General features: G+C 35.9%; 1 protein-coding gene across 2 annotated transcripts in view; it reads right to left on the reverse strand.

Annotated features, from left to right (window-relative positions):
- Positions 1 to 1,871: 1,871 nt before the first annotated feature.
- The window catches only part of NUP37 (nucleoporin 37), a 42,434-nt gene continuing 24,687 nt past the window's right edge, over positions 1,872 to 19,618 (reverse strand). For both annotated transcript variants that reach the window (XM_045464243.1, XM_045464244.1), the window contains exons 6-10: positions 12,570 to 12,660; positions 5,376 to 5,557; positions 4,837 to 4,887; positions 2,650 to 2,743; positions 1,872 to 2,138 (exon numbers count right to left, since the gene is read on the reverse strand). In XM_045464243.1, coding sequence (XP_045320199.1) covers positions 2,025 to 2,138; positions 2,650 to 2,743; positions 4,837 to 4,887; positions 5,376 to 5,557; positions 12,570 to 12,660 — 532 coding nt within the window. In that variant the 3' untranslated portion in view covers positions 1,872 to 2,024. The remainder of the gene's footprint in view (positions 2,139 to 2,649; positions 2,744 to 4,836; positions 4,888 to 5,375; positions 5,558 to 12,569; positions 12,661 to 19,618) is intronic.

Below are 19,618 nucleotides of genomic sequence, written 5' to 3' on the forward strand. Positions count from 1 at the left end.
TCTTGAGACTTGAGTCTTATAGTCACTATATTAATTTATAAATGAAACAACCATTTGCTTTCTTTAAGGGTAACACTTCCTGCTTCTCGGCATAAATTGCATAACTTTAGTATTTATGTGACCATCATGGGTTATCTTTTCCCAAGACAGTTTCCCCTAACAGGCAGTAGTGCTACTGGGTAATTTCATCAGATAACTTATATTTGGGTAAGCCCTTATTCCAAAGAACCCATTTCTTAGACACCCAAAAATCCAAGGCCAACATACTTTTCAATCTCCATCTTTTTTTTTTTTTTTTAAGTTTATTTATTTATTTTAGGGGAGAGACAGAGACAGTGTGAGTGTGGGAGGAGCAGAGAGAGAGACGGAGAGAGAGAAGAGAGAATCCCAAGCAGTCTCTGTGCTGCCACCGCAGAGCCTGATGTGGAACTCTAACTCACAAAACTGTGAGATCATGACCTGAGCTAAAACCAAGAGTCGCTTAACTGACTGTGCCACCCAGGCTCCCCTCAATCTCCACCCTTAATAACAACCCACTCAATTCCTAAGTCAACGTCCTTAGACAATTTTCAAATGCACTGGCTCAATCTGACATCTCAATATGTATTCCTTATATCTGGGACACATCCTGAAATGAAAAATTCTTACAAATTCTTTGATCTACCCTAATGCTTTTAGGGTTCTCTGTCCCATCACAGAGATTGTTAAAAGGAAACATGTCCAAATTCCCTGACCTTTGCCTTTTTAAGTTACAATCCGCTTATGAAGGGGTAAATGAAACCACTGCTATTATTTAGTAACAATTTATTATATCAAATAAGTGACTTAGAAATTGGTATACTATGCATTTTTTCATCAGTAAAGCACATAATAGTTTAAATATCTACATGATTAAAACATTTCATTGCATTAAAAAAACTACTTGCAACATTTCCTTGTCTCGTAAAGCTAATTTTCTTTTCTTTTTTTAAAAAAAAATTTTTTTTTTTCAACGTTTATTTATTTTTGGGACAGAGAGGGGCAGAGAGAGAGGGAGACACAGAATCGGAAACGGGCTCCAGGCTCTGTGCCATCAGCCCAGAGCCTGACGCGGGGCTCGAACTCACGGACCGCGAGATCGTGACCTGGCTGAAGGCAGACGCTTAACCGACTGCGCCACCCAGGCGCCCCTCTTTTCTTTTTTTTTTAAGTTTATCTATTCTGAGAGAGAGAGAGCAAGCGAGCATGGGGGAGCGTCAGAGAGAGAGAGAGAGAGAATCCCAAGCAGGCCCTGTGCTATCAGCGCTGTTTTACTGCCACTAGGTGCCATCTCAGAAACATCTCAGTTTCTTGATAAAAATGGTGAAGATTCATAAAAGGCAGAGGCTGTTAAAGATATTAATTATAATTCATTTTTCAAGGTAAGCTTTATCCCATACACCAGATGTTCTAAGAATGTTGAGATGTCTAGTCAAAAGAAATTTGTATATAGTCAACAGGACTGAGTCAATCAGTCACATTTTTAAGAAAGTGAAAATCATTCTTTGTATTAAAATAAATGATAATCTTTTATAATTACTGAGGAAGTTGTAAGACCCTTACACATATAAACTGCTAACAAAGATGCATATACCCACACATATACATTCGATCACTTCCAGAGTAACACTGAAAGGAAAGACATTTTCTTCCTTTTGTAAATGTTTGCATCTCTGAGAATTAGGAAAACAGCATATATTCAAAGTATAGAGGACAGGATACACTTTGGATAATCTGTGATAAAATCATCTCTTTTCTGGAGCTGCTCAGTCAATTATAGTCTTGAAAGATGATTTTAAAAAATGTATGTTTTTAAACACATACATGCACATATACAGCACAGAGCAAGAAAATGATTTTTCAAACCATTAACATTTTATTTAACAAAAGCAACAACTGGGACATTACTAGAGCTTACAGTATATTTGATATAAAAATAGGGAGTTCTCCAAAATATGTATTAAAAATACAAAGTTTATGCATCTAAGGTACAAAGAAAATTTGTTTTACATTTCAGTTACCCAAAACAACAGCTTGTGGTCTCCTCCAATTGCACACAGTGGAAGAGTTCTATGCCAGGAAAGGCCAGATCCGACGGCTACAGAACCAATGAGGACAGGCTACAACATACGTAAAGAATTAGAGAAACTCAATAGATCACCAAAGTTAATAAGTAAAAACTACCCTTCAAAAATAAGAAATGCATTGCTAACTTGTCTTTGTTTAATGTAGCAGAAACAGAATTAAAAATATGCTCCCTCATAGGTGAAATACACATTATTTTTTGCAGCTGGCTAGAATGAAGGATACAAATAATCTACGAATAACTGGAGTAGCTTAGATTCAAACATTTTTGTAGCCTAAACCAAGCAAACAAGCAAAATTATTATATTTAAATGAAGAGGGAAATAAAACAGAAGAAATAAATTTCTTCTTACGTGAATACTGGCAAAGTGTCTGTTACCACTGGTGGTTTAAACATTAAAAAATGCTTTCTCTTTCCAACCAATTTGAGCAGATAAGACATTCACAAATGTCTTTAGTTACATATTACACATTTGGGGGCTATAAGTAGAAAAGTAAAAAACACAAATGTAGAAACATATATGCCACAAAACAACTCTACATTACCTGAGGGTGTCCTAAATGATGAATTTGAAACTGGCTTGCCATTTTGCCAGGATAACCAGTGGTTGCAAACAAGTTCTCATTAACTGTAGACCACCTAAGAAAAGAAAAAAATATAGTATTCTACAGATAACTACAAGCTTTTCTAAAACAAGTTATTTCTTTTTGCATAAAACCAATAATTTTGAAGTCTAAATTTGTTAATACAGCTTCACAGTTAGACTGGAAATTCCAGGGAAGTTAGCTATAAATATTTTCTCATTTTATGAATATTTATTAAATGCTTACCATGTGCTAGTTGGTTAAGTTCTAAAGTTACACAAAGTTAGCAGTTCCTTTCTTATAACCAAAGGGCCGACAGTGAGGTAGGAGATACAAACGAGGTATCATACAGACAGAAAATATTTCACAGTGCAATACATTAAAAACACACACACACACACACACACACACACACACACACTTATTGTTCTTACTGACATTTGTTGTACAATTAGCAATAAATTCATGCATTTAAACTCCTTGGGATGATACAAACGCCTAGAATAGTTAGATATTTAAGCTTAAGTTTCAAGATATCCTAGACACTGAAATATAATGAATTAATGAATCAACAAGTGTTCCAGCAACATGCTCAGCACTACCATAAGGGCAGTGGGGAAGATATAAGAAAAAAGAAAGAATTCATTGATAAACAATGACAGCAAAAAATCCAAAAGCCTAAGTCTAGTTAGTATTTTTTTTTTTTTTTTTTAAGTTTATTTATTTTTGGGACAGAGAGAGACAGAGCATGAACGGGGGAGGGGCAGAGAGGGAGACACAGAATCGGAAACAGGCTCCAGGCTCTGAGCCATCAGCCCAGAGCCCGACGCGGGGCTCGAACTCACGGACCGCGAGATCGTGACCTGGCTGAAGTCGAACGCTTAACCGACTGCGCCACCCAGGCGCCCCTCTAGTTAGTATTTTTATATGGGCAGACATTATTAGTTGCTTGCCCAACAGCCTTTCTGCCCCTTTCCATGCTAATTGAACCCCAACTACGTCTGGCAGTGTGTTTGATCCCAAGGGATGAGACACAACCGAGTGAAGGCAATGGCAGCAATTCCTCAGTGTTCCTTCCTCTCCTCTTTGGACAAGCTTGTATGAGGCCCTGATGCATGGAACCCTGGCAGTCGTCTTGTGATGTTGAAGCAACAAGCCCAAAGCCCTGCCACTGCAGATGGCAGAGGGAAAGGTCTGAACTTGTTGGCACTGATGAGCTACTAAGCCAATCTCGAGACTGCCTCTGTCCGAAGCATCCCATCTCTTGTGATATGCTCACATTTCTGAAATCAGAATGTACCTTACAATCTATAGCATTCTTACACTTAATCGAATGTAGTTTTTTCTAAGGTGTACAAAAAATGATGGTGTCCCTAAGTTCTAGAATTTTATTGGGGGTAATTTAGATTTTATGAAATATAGCATATAATAAATGTTCCACTGGTTTTATTCTGTTAGTATTCATGTTACTGGAAGCTAAAATCACCCTAATGGAATTATGCAACGGAATATATATACATAATAAACAATAACAATAATATAATATACAATGGTATCTTATAGTAATACTAGCATATTAATATTATTTAATAAATACATTAATTTGTTAATTTATTCATTTTATTAATATTAAATATTATGGTAATATACATAAAACACATAAATATACATAAACATAATAAATATACAATGGAATATTATGCAAAAATCAGTAAGAACAAGGGAGACATGTATATTAACATAAGTAGAGAAAAAGTCACAGATATATAATATAGTGTGTTCTCACCTGAAGCACAACAATGAAGTTTATACCTTTATCAGAACAAACAATAAGGATGTATATACTCCAAATCGTTGTAATGGTATTAGTGGAGTGGTAATGTGTTTTGTATTTTATAAAAATTTTCAAAGGAAATATTGGAAAACAAATCACTCCCTCACCCAGACAAAAAGACAAAAGCAAAGACTTAGTTAGGAAAGCAAAGTAACCATTTATAAAATAGTCAGCAAATAAAACCCAAAACACCCCCAAACAACTCAGTGCAAAGGAGAGGACTGGCAAATTATTCCAGGTTGGGGGCACAGCATGCAACAAAGTAACCGAACTCAAAAAAACCAATTACAGCTCCAACAGAAATCATACATTACCTGAATAAGCAGGCTTGATCCATGTGGACAGGTCTCTTATCTTGAGGATAACTAAAAGGTAACATTTTGCATTTTATGGATTTATATGCTGGTCTCAAGTAGAGGAATTTAAGATTTAAAAGGTATTTTCTCTTTAGAGGATACAATACCCAATGTACTTAAACTGTGATAAAATTCTAAATAAGCACTGGATTAACATAAACGAAATATGATAGAAACATAGACATAATTTAGAACTGTTACAGAACACCATAATTCAACAGGATCAGTTTTTCTTTCTTCTTTTTTAAACATAAGTAAATACTGCTCAGGTCTAAGATTTCTTCCTTTGCATTGTTCTTTCTGGGTTACTCTCAAAGTAAATCTGCAAAGCATGGGCATCTATCTCTGTTATGTGAAAAGCTGTAGCTCTGGTCCCTCTACAAGAGGGACTTATTTTTGCTCTACAGTGAGGCTCAGGTATACAAGAATGGTTCAATGGATCATTTAGCAATAGTGACTTTTTGAGTAAGCAACAGATGAATATACTAAGGAAGTACCTGGATCGAGTAATATCCCAAATTAACCAATCATTTCCTGCAACAGCTCCAACTTTGAAGGTGTTTTTTAAGCACCAGTGAGCTGACATTAATGGCATCTGTTCTGATTCAAGAGATAAAATAGCCTGTTGAGCCAAAAGATCATAAAACCGGATTGTTCCATTCTTCTCTGCAACCATCAGCTGTAAGATAGAAAAAAAAATTCACCTAATTCACTAGTCAAATCTGAGGCAGAAATTCAATATTATATAGTAATATGCAAATATTTGCATATATTACAAATGGGACATCAAATGCAAATGAAACAGGAGAAGCCTATGTAAGAATCTCTATCAAAAATAAAAAAGCTTACAGAATATCGGCAAAAGAAAGACTGAGGAACATTGGGTACAATTTTAAATGATGAGGTATGGTTATCAGGAAAAAATAAGCCCAAAGAATCATTCTGGGAAAAGTTATACCTTTAAGTTATATTGTCTAGAAAGGGTAGCTAAGTGTGTATTTCTCAATAGAGATACATAGTGTGTGTTACATATCCTTATGTGATGTGAGTTTGTTTCCAGAATGGAAGGCAGCATGGTGTAAAGAGCACAGATAGGCCTGGGGACAAGACTGCTTCCTCCACCTAAAAGCTGAATGACTGGCCAAGTTACAAGTCTTTGATTGGCACTTTTCTCGTTTCCAGAATGCATCAGGTGAGGATAAGAATAGTTACAGCATTGCGTGTTGATTAAATGAGTAATAGCTCCAGAGCACCCAGTACAGTGCTTGACACCTTGTAGCCCCTCACTCAATAAATCGCAGTTACTCTTACTTCAATATTTCCTTTAATTCTAAAATAGTACTGATTTAAAGATGTTGGCTAATGAGGCGCTTGCTTGCTTGCTTCCCCTATCCCTCCTTCCTAAGAAATACTTTAGCAATGTAAAAATAGTCATAACACAAATTTCAATTTTACAAAATATTAAAATGTGAAAAAAATTTGTTTCTTAGACTCAAAGAAGTAAGGGCATTTGGACACCCATTTGTGGGAATTAAGGTAAAGAGACTGCTATGAACATATAAGTGCATGAGTAGTTGTTGCCCAAACAAAATGGTTTAAAAACTCTCTATATTTTCTGTAAAGTTCTTACTTTTATAAAATGTTCTTATAATTCTAATTATGTTAAGGTAAAAACATTCCTGAAGATGTGGAGTAGCAGTGGTAGCCTGGGAAGAATGGGAGACTTAGTGTCAATAATCCTGGGTTCTACTAAACTGGTGAGTGACCTGGAGTTTGCTCTTTTCTTGTCTGTGAAATGTGGGAAAATTACATCAGACTCCAAAGGTTACCATATAGCTAAAATGTGATATTGTATATACAAGTACTTCCTTAAACTCATAAAACACTATAAAAGTATTGTTACTATTTCTAATAAGAACATCATGTCTAATAAGACACACATGCTCAGGACTATTGGCAGTCATTCTATTATTCATCTAAGAGACCTTTACCAAGCATCTACCCCAGCCCACCCGCTGCTGACACATAGTCGAGTTTCATTATTCATGGTACTTAGAGTCTAAAAAGTTGCTGTGAACAAAGAATTAGTAAATTCTGAACATTGATTCTAGAGAAAATAAAGCGTTGGGTTCTTGTGAGTCTCTGGGCATAACATTTGTGTCAACTGATCAATACATAATCTTGCCTTAGGTATATTTAGAGATACCTTATTTCATATATATGCTTCACTAACATAGAACTCAGCCAACAGCACTATAACTTATGTCTACAAAGCTTACCTAAGACATGTATTTTTTCCATAAAGCACATCACAGTCTTCTGACACTTAGGAACCCTAGACAGCACTTTAGCACTTATGCTTAGGGGGCCATTTTACATGGTGAAATCATGAACAAAAAGCACAAAAATGTGGCACTAAATAGACCACAAATAGGACACTTGTTTAGAGCATGAGAGCTAAAACAAGAAGGCAGATCACTGGCCTCATTCAGCCTTAGGTGGAAATACGCACATTAGCTGACTCAAATTTCTTGCTGCCCTGAGCAGGTCTGTGACTGAAATGCCACTGAGTATTGACTTTGGGGTTATAAATACATTTTTTTTTAAATTTTTTTTTTTCAACGTTTATTCATTTTTGGGACAGAGAGAGACAGAGCATGAACGGGGGAGGGGCAGAGAGAGAGGGAGACACAGAATCGGAAACAGGCTCCAGGCTCCGAGCCATCAGCCCAGAGCCTGACGCGGGGCTCGAACTCCCGGACCGCGAGATCGTGACCTGGCTGAAGTCGGACGCTTAACCGACTGCGCCACCCAGGCGCCCTGGGTTATAAATACATTTTGATGAGTAGACAAACTTGCAAATATGGAACCTGTGAATAATGAAGATTAACTATATACACGTGTGTGCAAAACACTATGCTGATTTCTAAAGAGATCAAAGGTAAAAGACATGATCCTTGATATTAAGAAACTTTCCATCTAAAGAAGAGAATTATGAAAAAAACAGAACATAGAATATAGGTAGAATATTGGTAGTCTTTGCAACTATTGGATTCTTAATAGAAAAGGTGGAATTTAAAACTATTCTTTAATAGCTAGAATGTTTAAATAATACTAATATTACTAACAATAACATGAGGTCAATGACATATACAACAAAACCAAATGCAACACTGAGCTTTATATGCCCTGCTTATTGAATTCTGTTAACCCCTGTATGAAGAAATTACTATCATTAATCCCATTTTTCAGAAAGGAGACCGAGGCGCAGAGTGACAAAAGTAACTTGTTGAAGTCTCACTGCTTGCTTTTGGCAAAGCCTGCATTTGAACCCTGGTCTTGAACCCAGGTCCATCTGACTACAGAGCACATGTATTTCTTACTATGAGCTAGACTGAAGACTGGTGAATGGCATGGTGTGCTATATATAGTTGAGGGTTGGGAAGAAGCAGTGGAAATGAGAGGAGACCAAGGAAGCTTAACAGGACCTAATAAAAATATTTGGAATTTTGAGCCTGACTCTAAAAATCTTAAGGATTTCAGGTATAAATTATGGACTGTGGAAGGGCAAAGTCTATCTGAGTCTAGGTCCTAAATTAGTAGGGGCAATAAAGCAGTTGGGTTTAAAATGGGGCCTACCTGGGTGGGTCCTAGCTCTGCTCTATGATCTTAAGCAAAAGACCTCTCTATAAATCAGGTCCTTATCAGTAAAAGTGGAGATAATAACAGTACTTACTTATAATAGAAGGATGGTATGAGTTAACACATGTAAAGCACTCAGAACTGTCTTAGCACAGAAAAGGCACTCAGAAAACATTAGGTATTATTATAGGTTGAAGTCAGATTGAAAACTCAGTTCTCAGTTATTTATCCTTTAAAATTTTTTTAAAAATGTTTATTTATTTTTGAGAGAGAGACAGAGTTTGTTTATTTTTGAGAGAGAGCAGGGGAAGGGCAGAGAGAAAGGGAGACACAGAATCCAAAGCAGGCTCCAGGCTCTGAGCTGTCAGCATAGAGCCCAATGTGGGGCTTGAACTCAGGAACGGTGAGATCATGACCTGAACCAAAGTAGGATGCTTAACCAACTGAGAGCCACCCAGGCACCCCTTATTTATCCTTTTTAAACTGTGCTCAATTGTGATGATAGTTTTTGGGGTTTTTTTTTGTTTGAAAGCAGATAGAGTAAAAAAGTTAAATAAGTTTGGAACTGCTGGAGCTGAAAAGTTTACAGGGGAATTTTTCCTTTACCATTTCTCAGAACCATAAACAGAATATGCACTGAATTTTCACAGGGGAAATATCTTTTGCAGCACAGAACATTAGTACTTGAACCAGACCGAGGTCAAATCTGTGCCTGTGTGGCCTTGGAAAAATTAGTTATTAACCTTTTGGTGCTTCAGTTTTCTTATCTACAAAATGGATAGAATAACGTTACCAACTTCAGAGTGTTCTGTGAGAATTACATGAAAACACATGTAAAATAATCAGCACAATTCCTGGTACTCAGCATTCAACAAATGTCAGTTGTTACACCTCATTTCATTTAGCAGTTGTCTATTCTCTCAGAGACTGAGATGTCCTTGGTCCCAATTCTCTGATCGTCTGACATCCTAAACTCTTGGTTCTGTTATTACTACCTAATAAAATCTAGTTCCAATTGTGGTTAATTGGATTTAAGACCTTAATTTCTCAAGATCTTTTGACGTTTGTATCTTTTACTATTAAACACTAGCATTTGCCTTGTGCCTTCCAGATTACATGGCTCTTTAAAAAAAAAAAATTTTTTTTTTTTTTTTTTTAACGTTTATTCATCTTGGAGAGACAGAGACAGAGTGTGAGCGGGGGAAGAAGCAGACAGAGGGAGACACAGAATCCAAAGCACGCTCCAGGCTCTGAGCTGTCAGCACAGAGCCCAACGTGGGGCTAGAACCCACGAACTGTGAGATCATGACCTGAGCTGAAGTCGGACACTTAACCCACTGAGCCGCCCAGGCGCCCTAGAATGGCTCTTTTTGCAAAGTTCACACCTCATATGATTTTCCTAAGAATTCTATGAGACAGGTAATCATGGACCCATCTCTTTCTCTTGTCTGGCTGCCTCCTTTTCACCCAGGCTAAGCATATCCGAACAAAAATTCTGGGCTTGAATGGATATGGTGGACCACAGAGAACCACTAGCTTTAGTAGTAATGGTAAGTGTCAATAATGACAAGCAGCTAAAATTGACTGAGTGCTTATTACGTGCCAGGTTCTCTTTTAAGGACCTTATAAGGATTCACTCATTTAGTCTTTATGAGCTTCCATTTTACAAGAGGAGGAAGTAAAGGCAGTTGAGAGAGCTTTTGTAACTTACCAGAGATCAAACAGCCAGTAAGTGGTGGAACTGGGGTTTGACTCTAGGCAGTTATCTTGAAAGTCCATACCCTTGATCACTTCTGTGTTGCCTTTATGTATTTTGAATTTAGGGGTGATACGATGAAACTGATATTTTAAGATTAGTCTGACTTAAAGTAGGTAAGAAAATCAAAGAGTGGAGAGCCAAAAGCTAAGCCTTGGCAAGAGTTACTTATGAGAACAGAAAGGTGAAGAATATACCTTTAATGATGGAGGAATGTGTTCTAGTAACAGGGAAGGAAAAATTAAAAACCTCGAAAATTCTGCATACAGGGAAGGAAGACATCAAAGGTGATTTCAGATTTTCAGTTTATGTAATTTACAGCAGGGATTTCTAAACATTCTGAAGTCATGGAAGCAATAAAAAAAAAAGAGAGGAGGTGGGGTGGAGTTTTAATGATATACAGAAGAAAAACAGAAATTAACTTAAAGCACATGGAGGAAAGGGATCTGAATCATAAGCATTAAGATACAAGTTTTGGGAGAGAGGTTGTAAGAAAAGTTCTCATTTCTCATCTAGGTCACAGATTTAATTTTTAAAATTTTTATTTTTTGGGAGAGTGCAAGTGGGGGAGAGGCAGAGAAAGGGGGACAGAGGATCTGGAGCAGGCTCTGTGCTGACAGGCTGACAGCAGTGAGCCCAATGTGGCGCTCGAACTCAAATCGTGAGATCATGACCTGAGCGGAAGTTGGATGCTCAAATGCCTGAGCTACCCAGGTGCCCCAGGTCACAGATTTTAAAAAGTAACCTATTGTATTTATACATGGTGATATTAACATTTAGGTAGGATCCCTAATTATACTTCAAGTAGACTCACTACTACAGGGGAGAAATCTGGCATAAAATAAAATACAGGGCCTGGCTTCATAATACTTCTACATGGAACAATCCCTACATATGCAATATGAATAAATGGGAAAATTTTACTCATGCACATATACAGGGTATATAGTTCTACTGAAGAAAGATCCAACAGGCCTGAAACAAGTTTTCATGGCATCCCAAGGTTCAGAGAATACAGTTATATGGTCTGGGACATTTCAGCTCAGGATTACCTCTTCTGTGAAGGCTATGAGCAGATCTGTTTAATCCTTTTTTTATGTCATCATTCTACTTATTAGATTTCTTTATTCCAACACTTAAAATCTGTGTTATTGTATTTAATTACATGTTTTTCTTCCTTACATGTCAGCCATATGTAACTTAAGGGCAAGGGCTTTATTCATTCTTCTATCCTCTCTTACAATAAAGGGCACAGAGTAGGTGAGAATTACCTCTTGCAACAATTCACAAATACATGGTGAAAGAAGCTGACAGAGGAGAAAGAAAAAGGGAAGATAACATGCAGAGATGCTCAAGAGGACTAGAATAATGCAGCTTTAAAGATTAAGTGAGCAGGGTTTCAAGACAGAAGTGGTCTCCTTGTCTGTAAAGTGAGGATCATCATAGTTGCTTGCTATCTCATAAGGATGCCATGAGGATTAAGTGAGCTAACATGAAATGCTGATAATGGGCCAAGTACATATAAGTACTATGTAAGTGTTTGTTATAATTAAACAGGCTTATATTTCTCTGCAAGTATGAGGACAGAAAAGAGTCAATGGAGAAGCATGAAAGACATTAGAGAGCTATAAAATCAAGATGCCTAAGGAACTGGCATGAACTCTATACAGCTAAAGAATTAAGTTTAAGAAGATGAACATGGGAACTTCTTAGGTTCTAGGGAAAGATAAAATAGAGTGATGCCCAAGAGAAGATACTGGCAAATAAGAGAATTCCTATTGAATATAGCTGATCTTCTCAATGAAATAAGAATTAAGGTCAATTGATAAAAACTTGCAATAGATTTTTAGAATTTTAGAAAGCTCTACTTTGAATAATAGGAATTGAATACCACTGCAGCTAGGTCAAATTTGCCTTAGGCCACTGATGCTTTCTGTTTACATGTTATGGCTTGCAAAAGTGGATTTTAACATTTTTTTTTTCCCCTAATGAATACTGCTACTAGATAGTCTAGGCATCAGGTTTTTTTTTTTTTTTTTTTTAATTGAAATCTACCAGAGGGTAGGAAAAATGTACTCTGAAAAAATTCCATTTATGGATGATGGCTGTAAAATAAAAACTTAATTATAGAGTTTTTAAGTTACAGAATTCTGGACTAGTCTAAATGCACTTATGACAATTAGAGTCCCTGAGGTGGAAAAAGTAATTGCTTTTTCTCCTCTATGTATGCATGTATTACACACGTATATGTCTTTTCAGCTTGATAAAAGAAAGCTAAGTTGTAAATAACAACCTTAAAAGTTTCCTCAGGATGCCAGCACACACTCATTCCCGGGGAATGAAGAACAAAATGAGCTGTCTGCATTCCTTCCAAGTTCCAAATCCTAATAAAAGAATAGGAGTACAATGTTAAATATTTTTGCTATATCACTACTAAAAAAATGAAACCTCCATGAATTCAAAGCTATTAACTACAGATTGCAAGGTTGACATTTACACCTAAAGTATGTTTTTTTTTAAGCCATAACATAATTGTAATTGTTTTAGAAAAATGTGAAAATAGTATGAAGGATTTGAGTTTTACCATACTCAATCACAGAAAAATTTAACACAGCAACACTGTAACACAGTAACCAAATTATTCATACACTCTTTATTTTGTGGCTAGAATCTTCAAGTTTCCAGTTCACTAAACAGGTTGCATTCTTAGTTCAGTAGTCATTTCAATAACAATAATTTCAACCAGGGGTGCTTAACACATACCCCGACACACCCAATACTCCCATTTTTCAAAATAACATATAAAGAAGCTAAAATGAGGTGATGTGAATTTAGGGAGATAGTAATTTTCCATAGTTGCTTATTCCTTCTGCTTTTGGCCTTCCATGCCAGGGGCTACTTCCTATCTTATATCTTTTCTGATCTGGCTCACTTCCCCAATTCTTGGTGTCAAAGGTGGCTTTGATTGAAAGTTACCAGATTAAAGGTTGGTTGAAGGAACAGATACCTGGCTCCTTCCACTCTTTCTCTTTTTAGTACTTAGAAATCTATAGTAACAAAGCTACTCTGTGAGATGGCTTTCTACCTCAATTTCTTTACTTTCCCCATAGTAGAGATCAAGCCTTAGAAATCTCAGTAATGGCACTCTGTTGTGAGAGGTGCTACTCCCCCACCCACACTGTTAGTTGCCCAGCTCATCCCTCACACTCAACCAAGGCTGTATCTCACTGGTACAGAATGTGGGGGGAGTTAGCATGACAGAAGGCAAAAGTGGTGAGTGGTTGGCAAAGTATTCACAGAATTCTGGTCTTTAAGAATTGAACTCACTCATTAGAATGCCTTAGACCTTTTCTTCTAGGGGTATGGTTCATATCTCATTGAGGACCATAAAATAATTTTAACAAACTTAAGGAATATATGTTTAAAGTCTAGGCAAAGATTTACTTCCAAAAAAAGTAGACATAGTTATTGGACAATGCTGCTATTCTGTGTCAAATCACATTATTTCAAATATTTTTTCTTCTTTGTAGAAATTATAGGGTCTCCAATCATGGAATGTTATAGTTAACATATAAACTAACATAAATGTTTTTCAAAATGATTATCTACTTGATTAAATACTTTAGAAGCATACTCTTTTCTCTTGCCAAATCAACACTTTTCATCTGTATTTACTACACAAGGGAAACAACTACAATTTAATTGAAGAGGGGAATCACATTTATTAATGGTTTATGCAATTGTGTTTCACTCCCCACAATGAATAAGATTATTCATTATGGCAACTGAATATTTCTTTCTTCTCTATTGCCTCTTGCATAATAAAGTGCTGGGCTAGCATATATTTGTACCACTACTGAAATAATATGAATGTCTTGCAAATTCAGTGAGTCTCATGAGAGAGAGAATGGTTTAAGGCTTCTTTTGATCTTATTCTAATATGTATTTGATTTTTGTTTGTCATTATATAATTGAATAAATGCGTACCAGAATATTTTCATGATTTTTTTTTCCTTTGAAATGAGGAAAACCAGAGGTAAAAATTATCAATAAAGATATTCTACAAAAAGAGGTCAGTTAATGAAGTGTATTTTTGGCCAATAAACCAAATTTCAGTCTAATTTTTAAATAGTGTTTTATCCTGAACAGAACCTAACACTTAAAAAAAATGAGGAGGGCAATCCAGATTACTTTACAGGACTAGGATAAAGTAATTTATCATTTATTTTTGTATGCTTATTAAATAATTCTCAGTGGTTGCATAATCCAAGCACTAAGTATGCAAAATACAACAAATTGGCTTGAAATGAGTTATAACTAAATAAGCTACATATGGTACACTTTAAGTTGTTAACTCTTATTTCCCTTTTTGATAGATTCCATAATTAAGCTCTTCACAAATCCCTTTGTAGAATTCAACTTATTTTTCTGTTATTACTTCATGTAGTTAATATTAGTTCCATCAGATAAAATCACATTCTTTTCTTTTTTTGCAGTTCACCATACATAATAAAAACACATATATCTTAAGCATACAGCTCAAAGAGAATAGCACCCAAGTTAAGAGAGAGTATTTCCACAGCTCCAAAAGTCATCTTGTGCTTCCTTCTAGTTACACTTCCTTGCTCTCTCACAAAAAGCACACCATAGCCTATTTTTGCCAGGTCTGAACATCATACAAATGCAATCATATATTATGTATTTTCTTGGTCTGGCACTTTTCACTTATGGTTAGATTTTGTGAGATTTACCAACATTATTGCATGTTGTACTTTGTCCACTCTCATTGTTGTAGATAGTATTCCACGAATTAAGTACGCTGTAATGTATTTACTCATTGTACTGCTGACACTTAGGCTGTTTCTAGTTTTAGTCATTAGTAATAATGTTGCTATAAATCTTCTTGCATATTTTTTAGTGAATACAGACATCCACATGGACCCCCTCCCCGCCCCCCGCGAGTATATACCTGGGTATGGAATTGACGGATTATAGCTTATAAATAGTTGAACTCTAGCAGTTTTTGTCAAATGGCTTTCAGATTGGTTATACCTTTTCTTTTTTCTTCCCACATCTTTTTAAATTACCAACTGAAAAAACCTATACTGTCTCTGACAAATTTTCTGACGAAAACAATCTTAACAACAATCATTTGACTGGCAAAAGGTAGTTTGCAGTTGGTCTTATTTGTAAGACAGATTTTTCAAATCATCCTTTTTTCTTGCATGTTATTTTCATGTACCTATGTATGGAAAAACTTACATCAGTTTTAAAATGTAGTGAATACAGTGGATAGGAAAAGGTCTTAACTGACCTCCTTTGACAGACTCCTCTACAACTGACAGGAACAAGAAGGCTATTTTCTAATAAGCTTATACGTGCATTTGTTATAGACTTACCAAGAGGGAATATGGATTTTTTCCTTAGCAAACCACTGTTTGTAAGTGGTGTAAACCCATGCTTAATTATTAGTATAATTACATAATTAGTATTATGTAAGCTGATAAAATATGAATGTGAAAGAGCTGTTTCTTTTTTTTTTTTCAATATATGAAGTTTATTGTGAAATTGGTTTCCATACAACACCCAGAGCTCATCCCAAAAGATGCCCTCCTCAATACCCATCACCCACCCTCCCCTCCCTCCCACCCCCCATCAACCCTCAGTTTGTTCTCAGTTTTTAAGAGTCTCTTATGCTTTGGCTCTCTTCCACTCTAACCTCTTTTTTTTTTTCCCTTCCCCTCCCCCATGGGTTTCTGTTAAGTTTCTCAGGATCCACATAAGAGTGAAAACATATGGTTTTCTGTCTTTCTCTGTATGGCTTATTTCACTTAACATTACACTCTCCAGTTCCATCCATGTTGCTACAAAAGGGCCATATTTCATTCTTTCTCATTGCCACGTAGTACTCCATTGTGTATATAAACCACAATTTCTTTATCCATTCATCAGCTGATGGACATTTGGGCTCTTTCCATAATTTGGCTATTGTTGGGAGTGCTGCTATAAACATTGGGGTACAAGTGCCCCTATGCATCAGTACTCCTGTAGCCCTTGGGTAAATTCCTAGCAGTGCTATTGCTGGGTCATAGGGTAGGTCTATTTTTAATTTTCTGAGGAACCTCCACACTGTTTTCCAGAGTGGCTGCACCAATTTGCGTTCCCACCAACAGTGCAAGAGGGTTCCCGTTTCTCCACATCCTCTCCAGCATCTATAGTCTCCTGATTTGTTCATTTTGGCCACTCTGACTGGCGTGAGGTGATATCTGAGTGTGGTTTTGATTTGTATTTCCCTGATGAGGAGCGATGTTGAGCATCTGAAAGAGCTGTTTCAATGAAACGAAGTTGAAGGCCACCAACTAAAGGTAAATTTCTAACTTAAAAAAATGCTCTTAAATTAGGCAGGTGTGTAAGTAACAAAAGATTACGCAATAAAAGTAAAAAGTCTAGATAATTTTGAATTAAGAATGCCTAGCAAATGTTTTCATTGTAGACTCTGTATTATGGGTATGGTTCATGCAAAAAAGAGGTCCAGTGCTAATCAACAGACTCATAAATTAAGGGGGGAATAAAAGGTCTTGGCCTAATATAAAAAAAATTGGCAATTAGCAAACTGGCAAATTTTCATAAATTTCATAAAACAAGGTAAGTAGATAGTCTCTTAAAATGATTTCCCGAGTTTACTCATTTTGAGACTAGCTTAATCAATTAATTAAATTTAAATTCTAATGTACTTAACATACACTATTACATTAGTATAATACAGTGATTCAACACTTCCATATATTACTCAGTGCTCATTACAAGAAGTATACTTTTAATCCCTATCACCTATTTCACCCACCCTCCACCCACCTCCCCTCTGGTAACTATCAGTTTGTTCTCTATATTTAAGAGTTGATTTCTTGGTTTCTCTCTCTTCTTTCTCTCACTTTTTTTCCCTTGTTCATTTGTCTCTAAAATTCCACATGAGTGAAATCATATGGTATTTTTCTTTGACTTATTTTGTTTAGCATTATATTCTCTAGCTCCATCCATGTTGTTGCAAATGGCAAGAATTCATTCTTTCTATGGCTAAGTAATATTAATTTTCTTTATCCATTCATCTATTGATGAACACTTGGGCTGCTTCTGCAGTTTGGCTATCGTAAATAATGCTGTGATAAACACAGGGGTGCATATATCTTTCCAAACTAGTGTTTTTGTATTTTTTGGATAAATATCCAGTAATGTGATTCCTGAATTGTAAGGTAGTTCTATTTTTCATTTTTTGAGGAACCTCCATACTGTCTTCCACAGTGGCTGCACCAGTTTGCATTGCTACCCACAGTGCATGAGGGTTCCTTTTCCCCCACATCCTCACCAACACTTGTTGTTTCTTAAGTTTTTGATTTTAGCCATTCTGATAGGTGTAAGGTGATATCTCATTGTGGTTCTGATTTGCATTTCCTTGATGATGAGTGACACTGAACATCTTTTCATGTGTCTGTTGGTCACCTGTATGTCTTCTTTGGAGAAATGTCTCTTCACATCTTCTTCCCATTTTTTAATTGGATTTTTTTTGATGGGGGAGTGTTGAGTTGTAAAAGTTCTTTATATATTTTGGATAGTAACCCTTCATTAGATATATCACTTGCAAATATCTTTTCCCACTCAGTAGGTTGTCTTTTAATTTTGTTGGATTAGTTTACTGACTTTTTTATCGTTTAACGAATTACAGGTTTAGACCATGTCGGATAAGGGAGTTTCTATTCTAACAGGGAAAAATTCATAGAACTGAAAGTTCATATTAATATTTCCAAATTTATTGCTAATAAATCTGTTTATAATGAATAAAGTTACTTAAAGTTAATTATAACCACAGATACATACTTTTCAGGAAAGTGGGGCATCACAATAAAAGCTGTAAAGGTTCATAGGCTTTTCAGTTTTTAAATTAATTAATTAATTAATTAATTGTTTTTGAGAGGGACAAGGTGCAAACAGGGGGAGAGGAAGAGGGAGAGAGAGAACCGGAAGCAGGCTGCATGCTCAGTATGGAGCCCAATGTCATGACTGTGAGATCATGACCTGAGCTGAAATCAAGTCAGATGCTTAACTGACTGAGCCACCTAGGTGCCCCTCATAGAGTCCTTAATACACATAATCAAGCATATGGAAAGGTAATGGACTATTTATAAAAGCATAAAAATATAACATTATCAAGTTAAACTAACGAGCAAAAATCAGGAGCTATATGAAATATATTGTATGCCTATTTAAATGTCTGCATGGGAAATTTCAAAGAAAAAGCTTTTAAAGTATAATTAATTTACTGACATATTGAGAAGCCAATACTATGGATTAAATCAAAGGGCACTGGAGTACAGATAGCATCACTCTTCAAGTAAAATAAAATAAATGACAGTTTTGAACTAATTTGACTATAAGTATAACAAATACCTCTACCCATCCCAACTCTGTGGTCCTCAGTGGAACTCTTAGATTTTAGCTGTAACATGTACAGATGGACAGCTGTCCAGATCTAAGGTTATGAATTATACTTACTTTACTTTTGGTAGTTTACTCTTAAAATTATTGCCTTATTTCAGGTTGAGTGCTTTTTAGCCGAACATTAAGTATCCTTATTTAGTTAATAAAAAGATCCCATAAATTGGGTGTTGGCATATTGCAGCTATCCTAGATATTCTCAAGGGTCTTTTAAATTACAATTAATAGAGGGAGATGTTCCCTCTGAGATTTTGAAAGGAAATTTCCTGGGTAATACTCTGTTTTTTTATTTGTTTGTTCTCCATTTTTAATTGGCAGCTCATTGTCTGGTAAGGAGTTCATTGTAGAAGGAAATTTCTGCTACCAAATGTTTCTGACAACACAAAAGAAGGAATGGATGACATTAAATGACACATCTGTATCCATCTGGCCTTCTCTAACTAGTAAAGCAAAAAATACTAACCGCAATCTTTCTAAAAGACTTGACTGGATCACATGAATTGCTGTACTGATTAATTAAATATGAAAGCAAGCAAAAAAAAGTAATGCTTAGATGTAGTTATAAGGAGGAGAAGGTACTTTACAATGTTACTGGGTGCAAGAAAGGGATTTCCAATACTCTTAGACAACAAACACTTCTTTCATTGAATTTTGTGATAACAAAATGAAGATTTTCCCCTACCACTTCCAAATAATCACTAAGTTACACATCACACTATGGATAATTCAAAAAAGGGAAAGACATAGTATATTTCCTTAGTAAGTGAATGCAGAATTAGGAAGAAGTGAAATAAATTACAAAGTAACTTACTGCTAAAATGTCTGGTTTTAGGTGCAAAAGGAGTTCAGAGG

The sequence above is a fragment of the Leopardus geoffroyi genome, chromosome B4 (genome assembly GCF_018350155.1).
Source record: "Leopardus geoffroyi isolate Oge1 chromosome B4, O.geoffroyi_Oge1_pat1.0, whole genome shotgun sequence".
Classification (NCBI taxonomy): Eukaryota; Metazoa; Chordata; class Mammalia; order Carnivora; family Felidae; genus Leopardus; species Leopardus geoffroyi.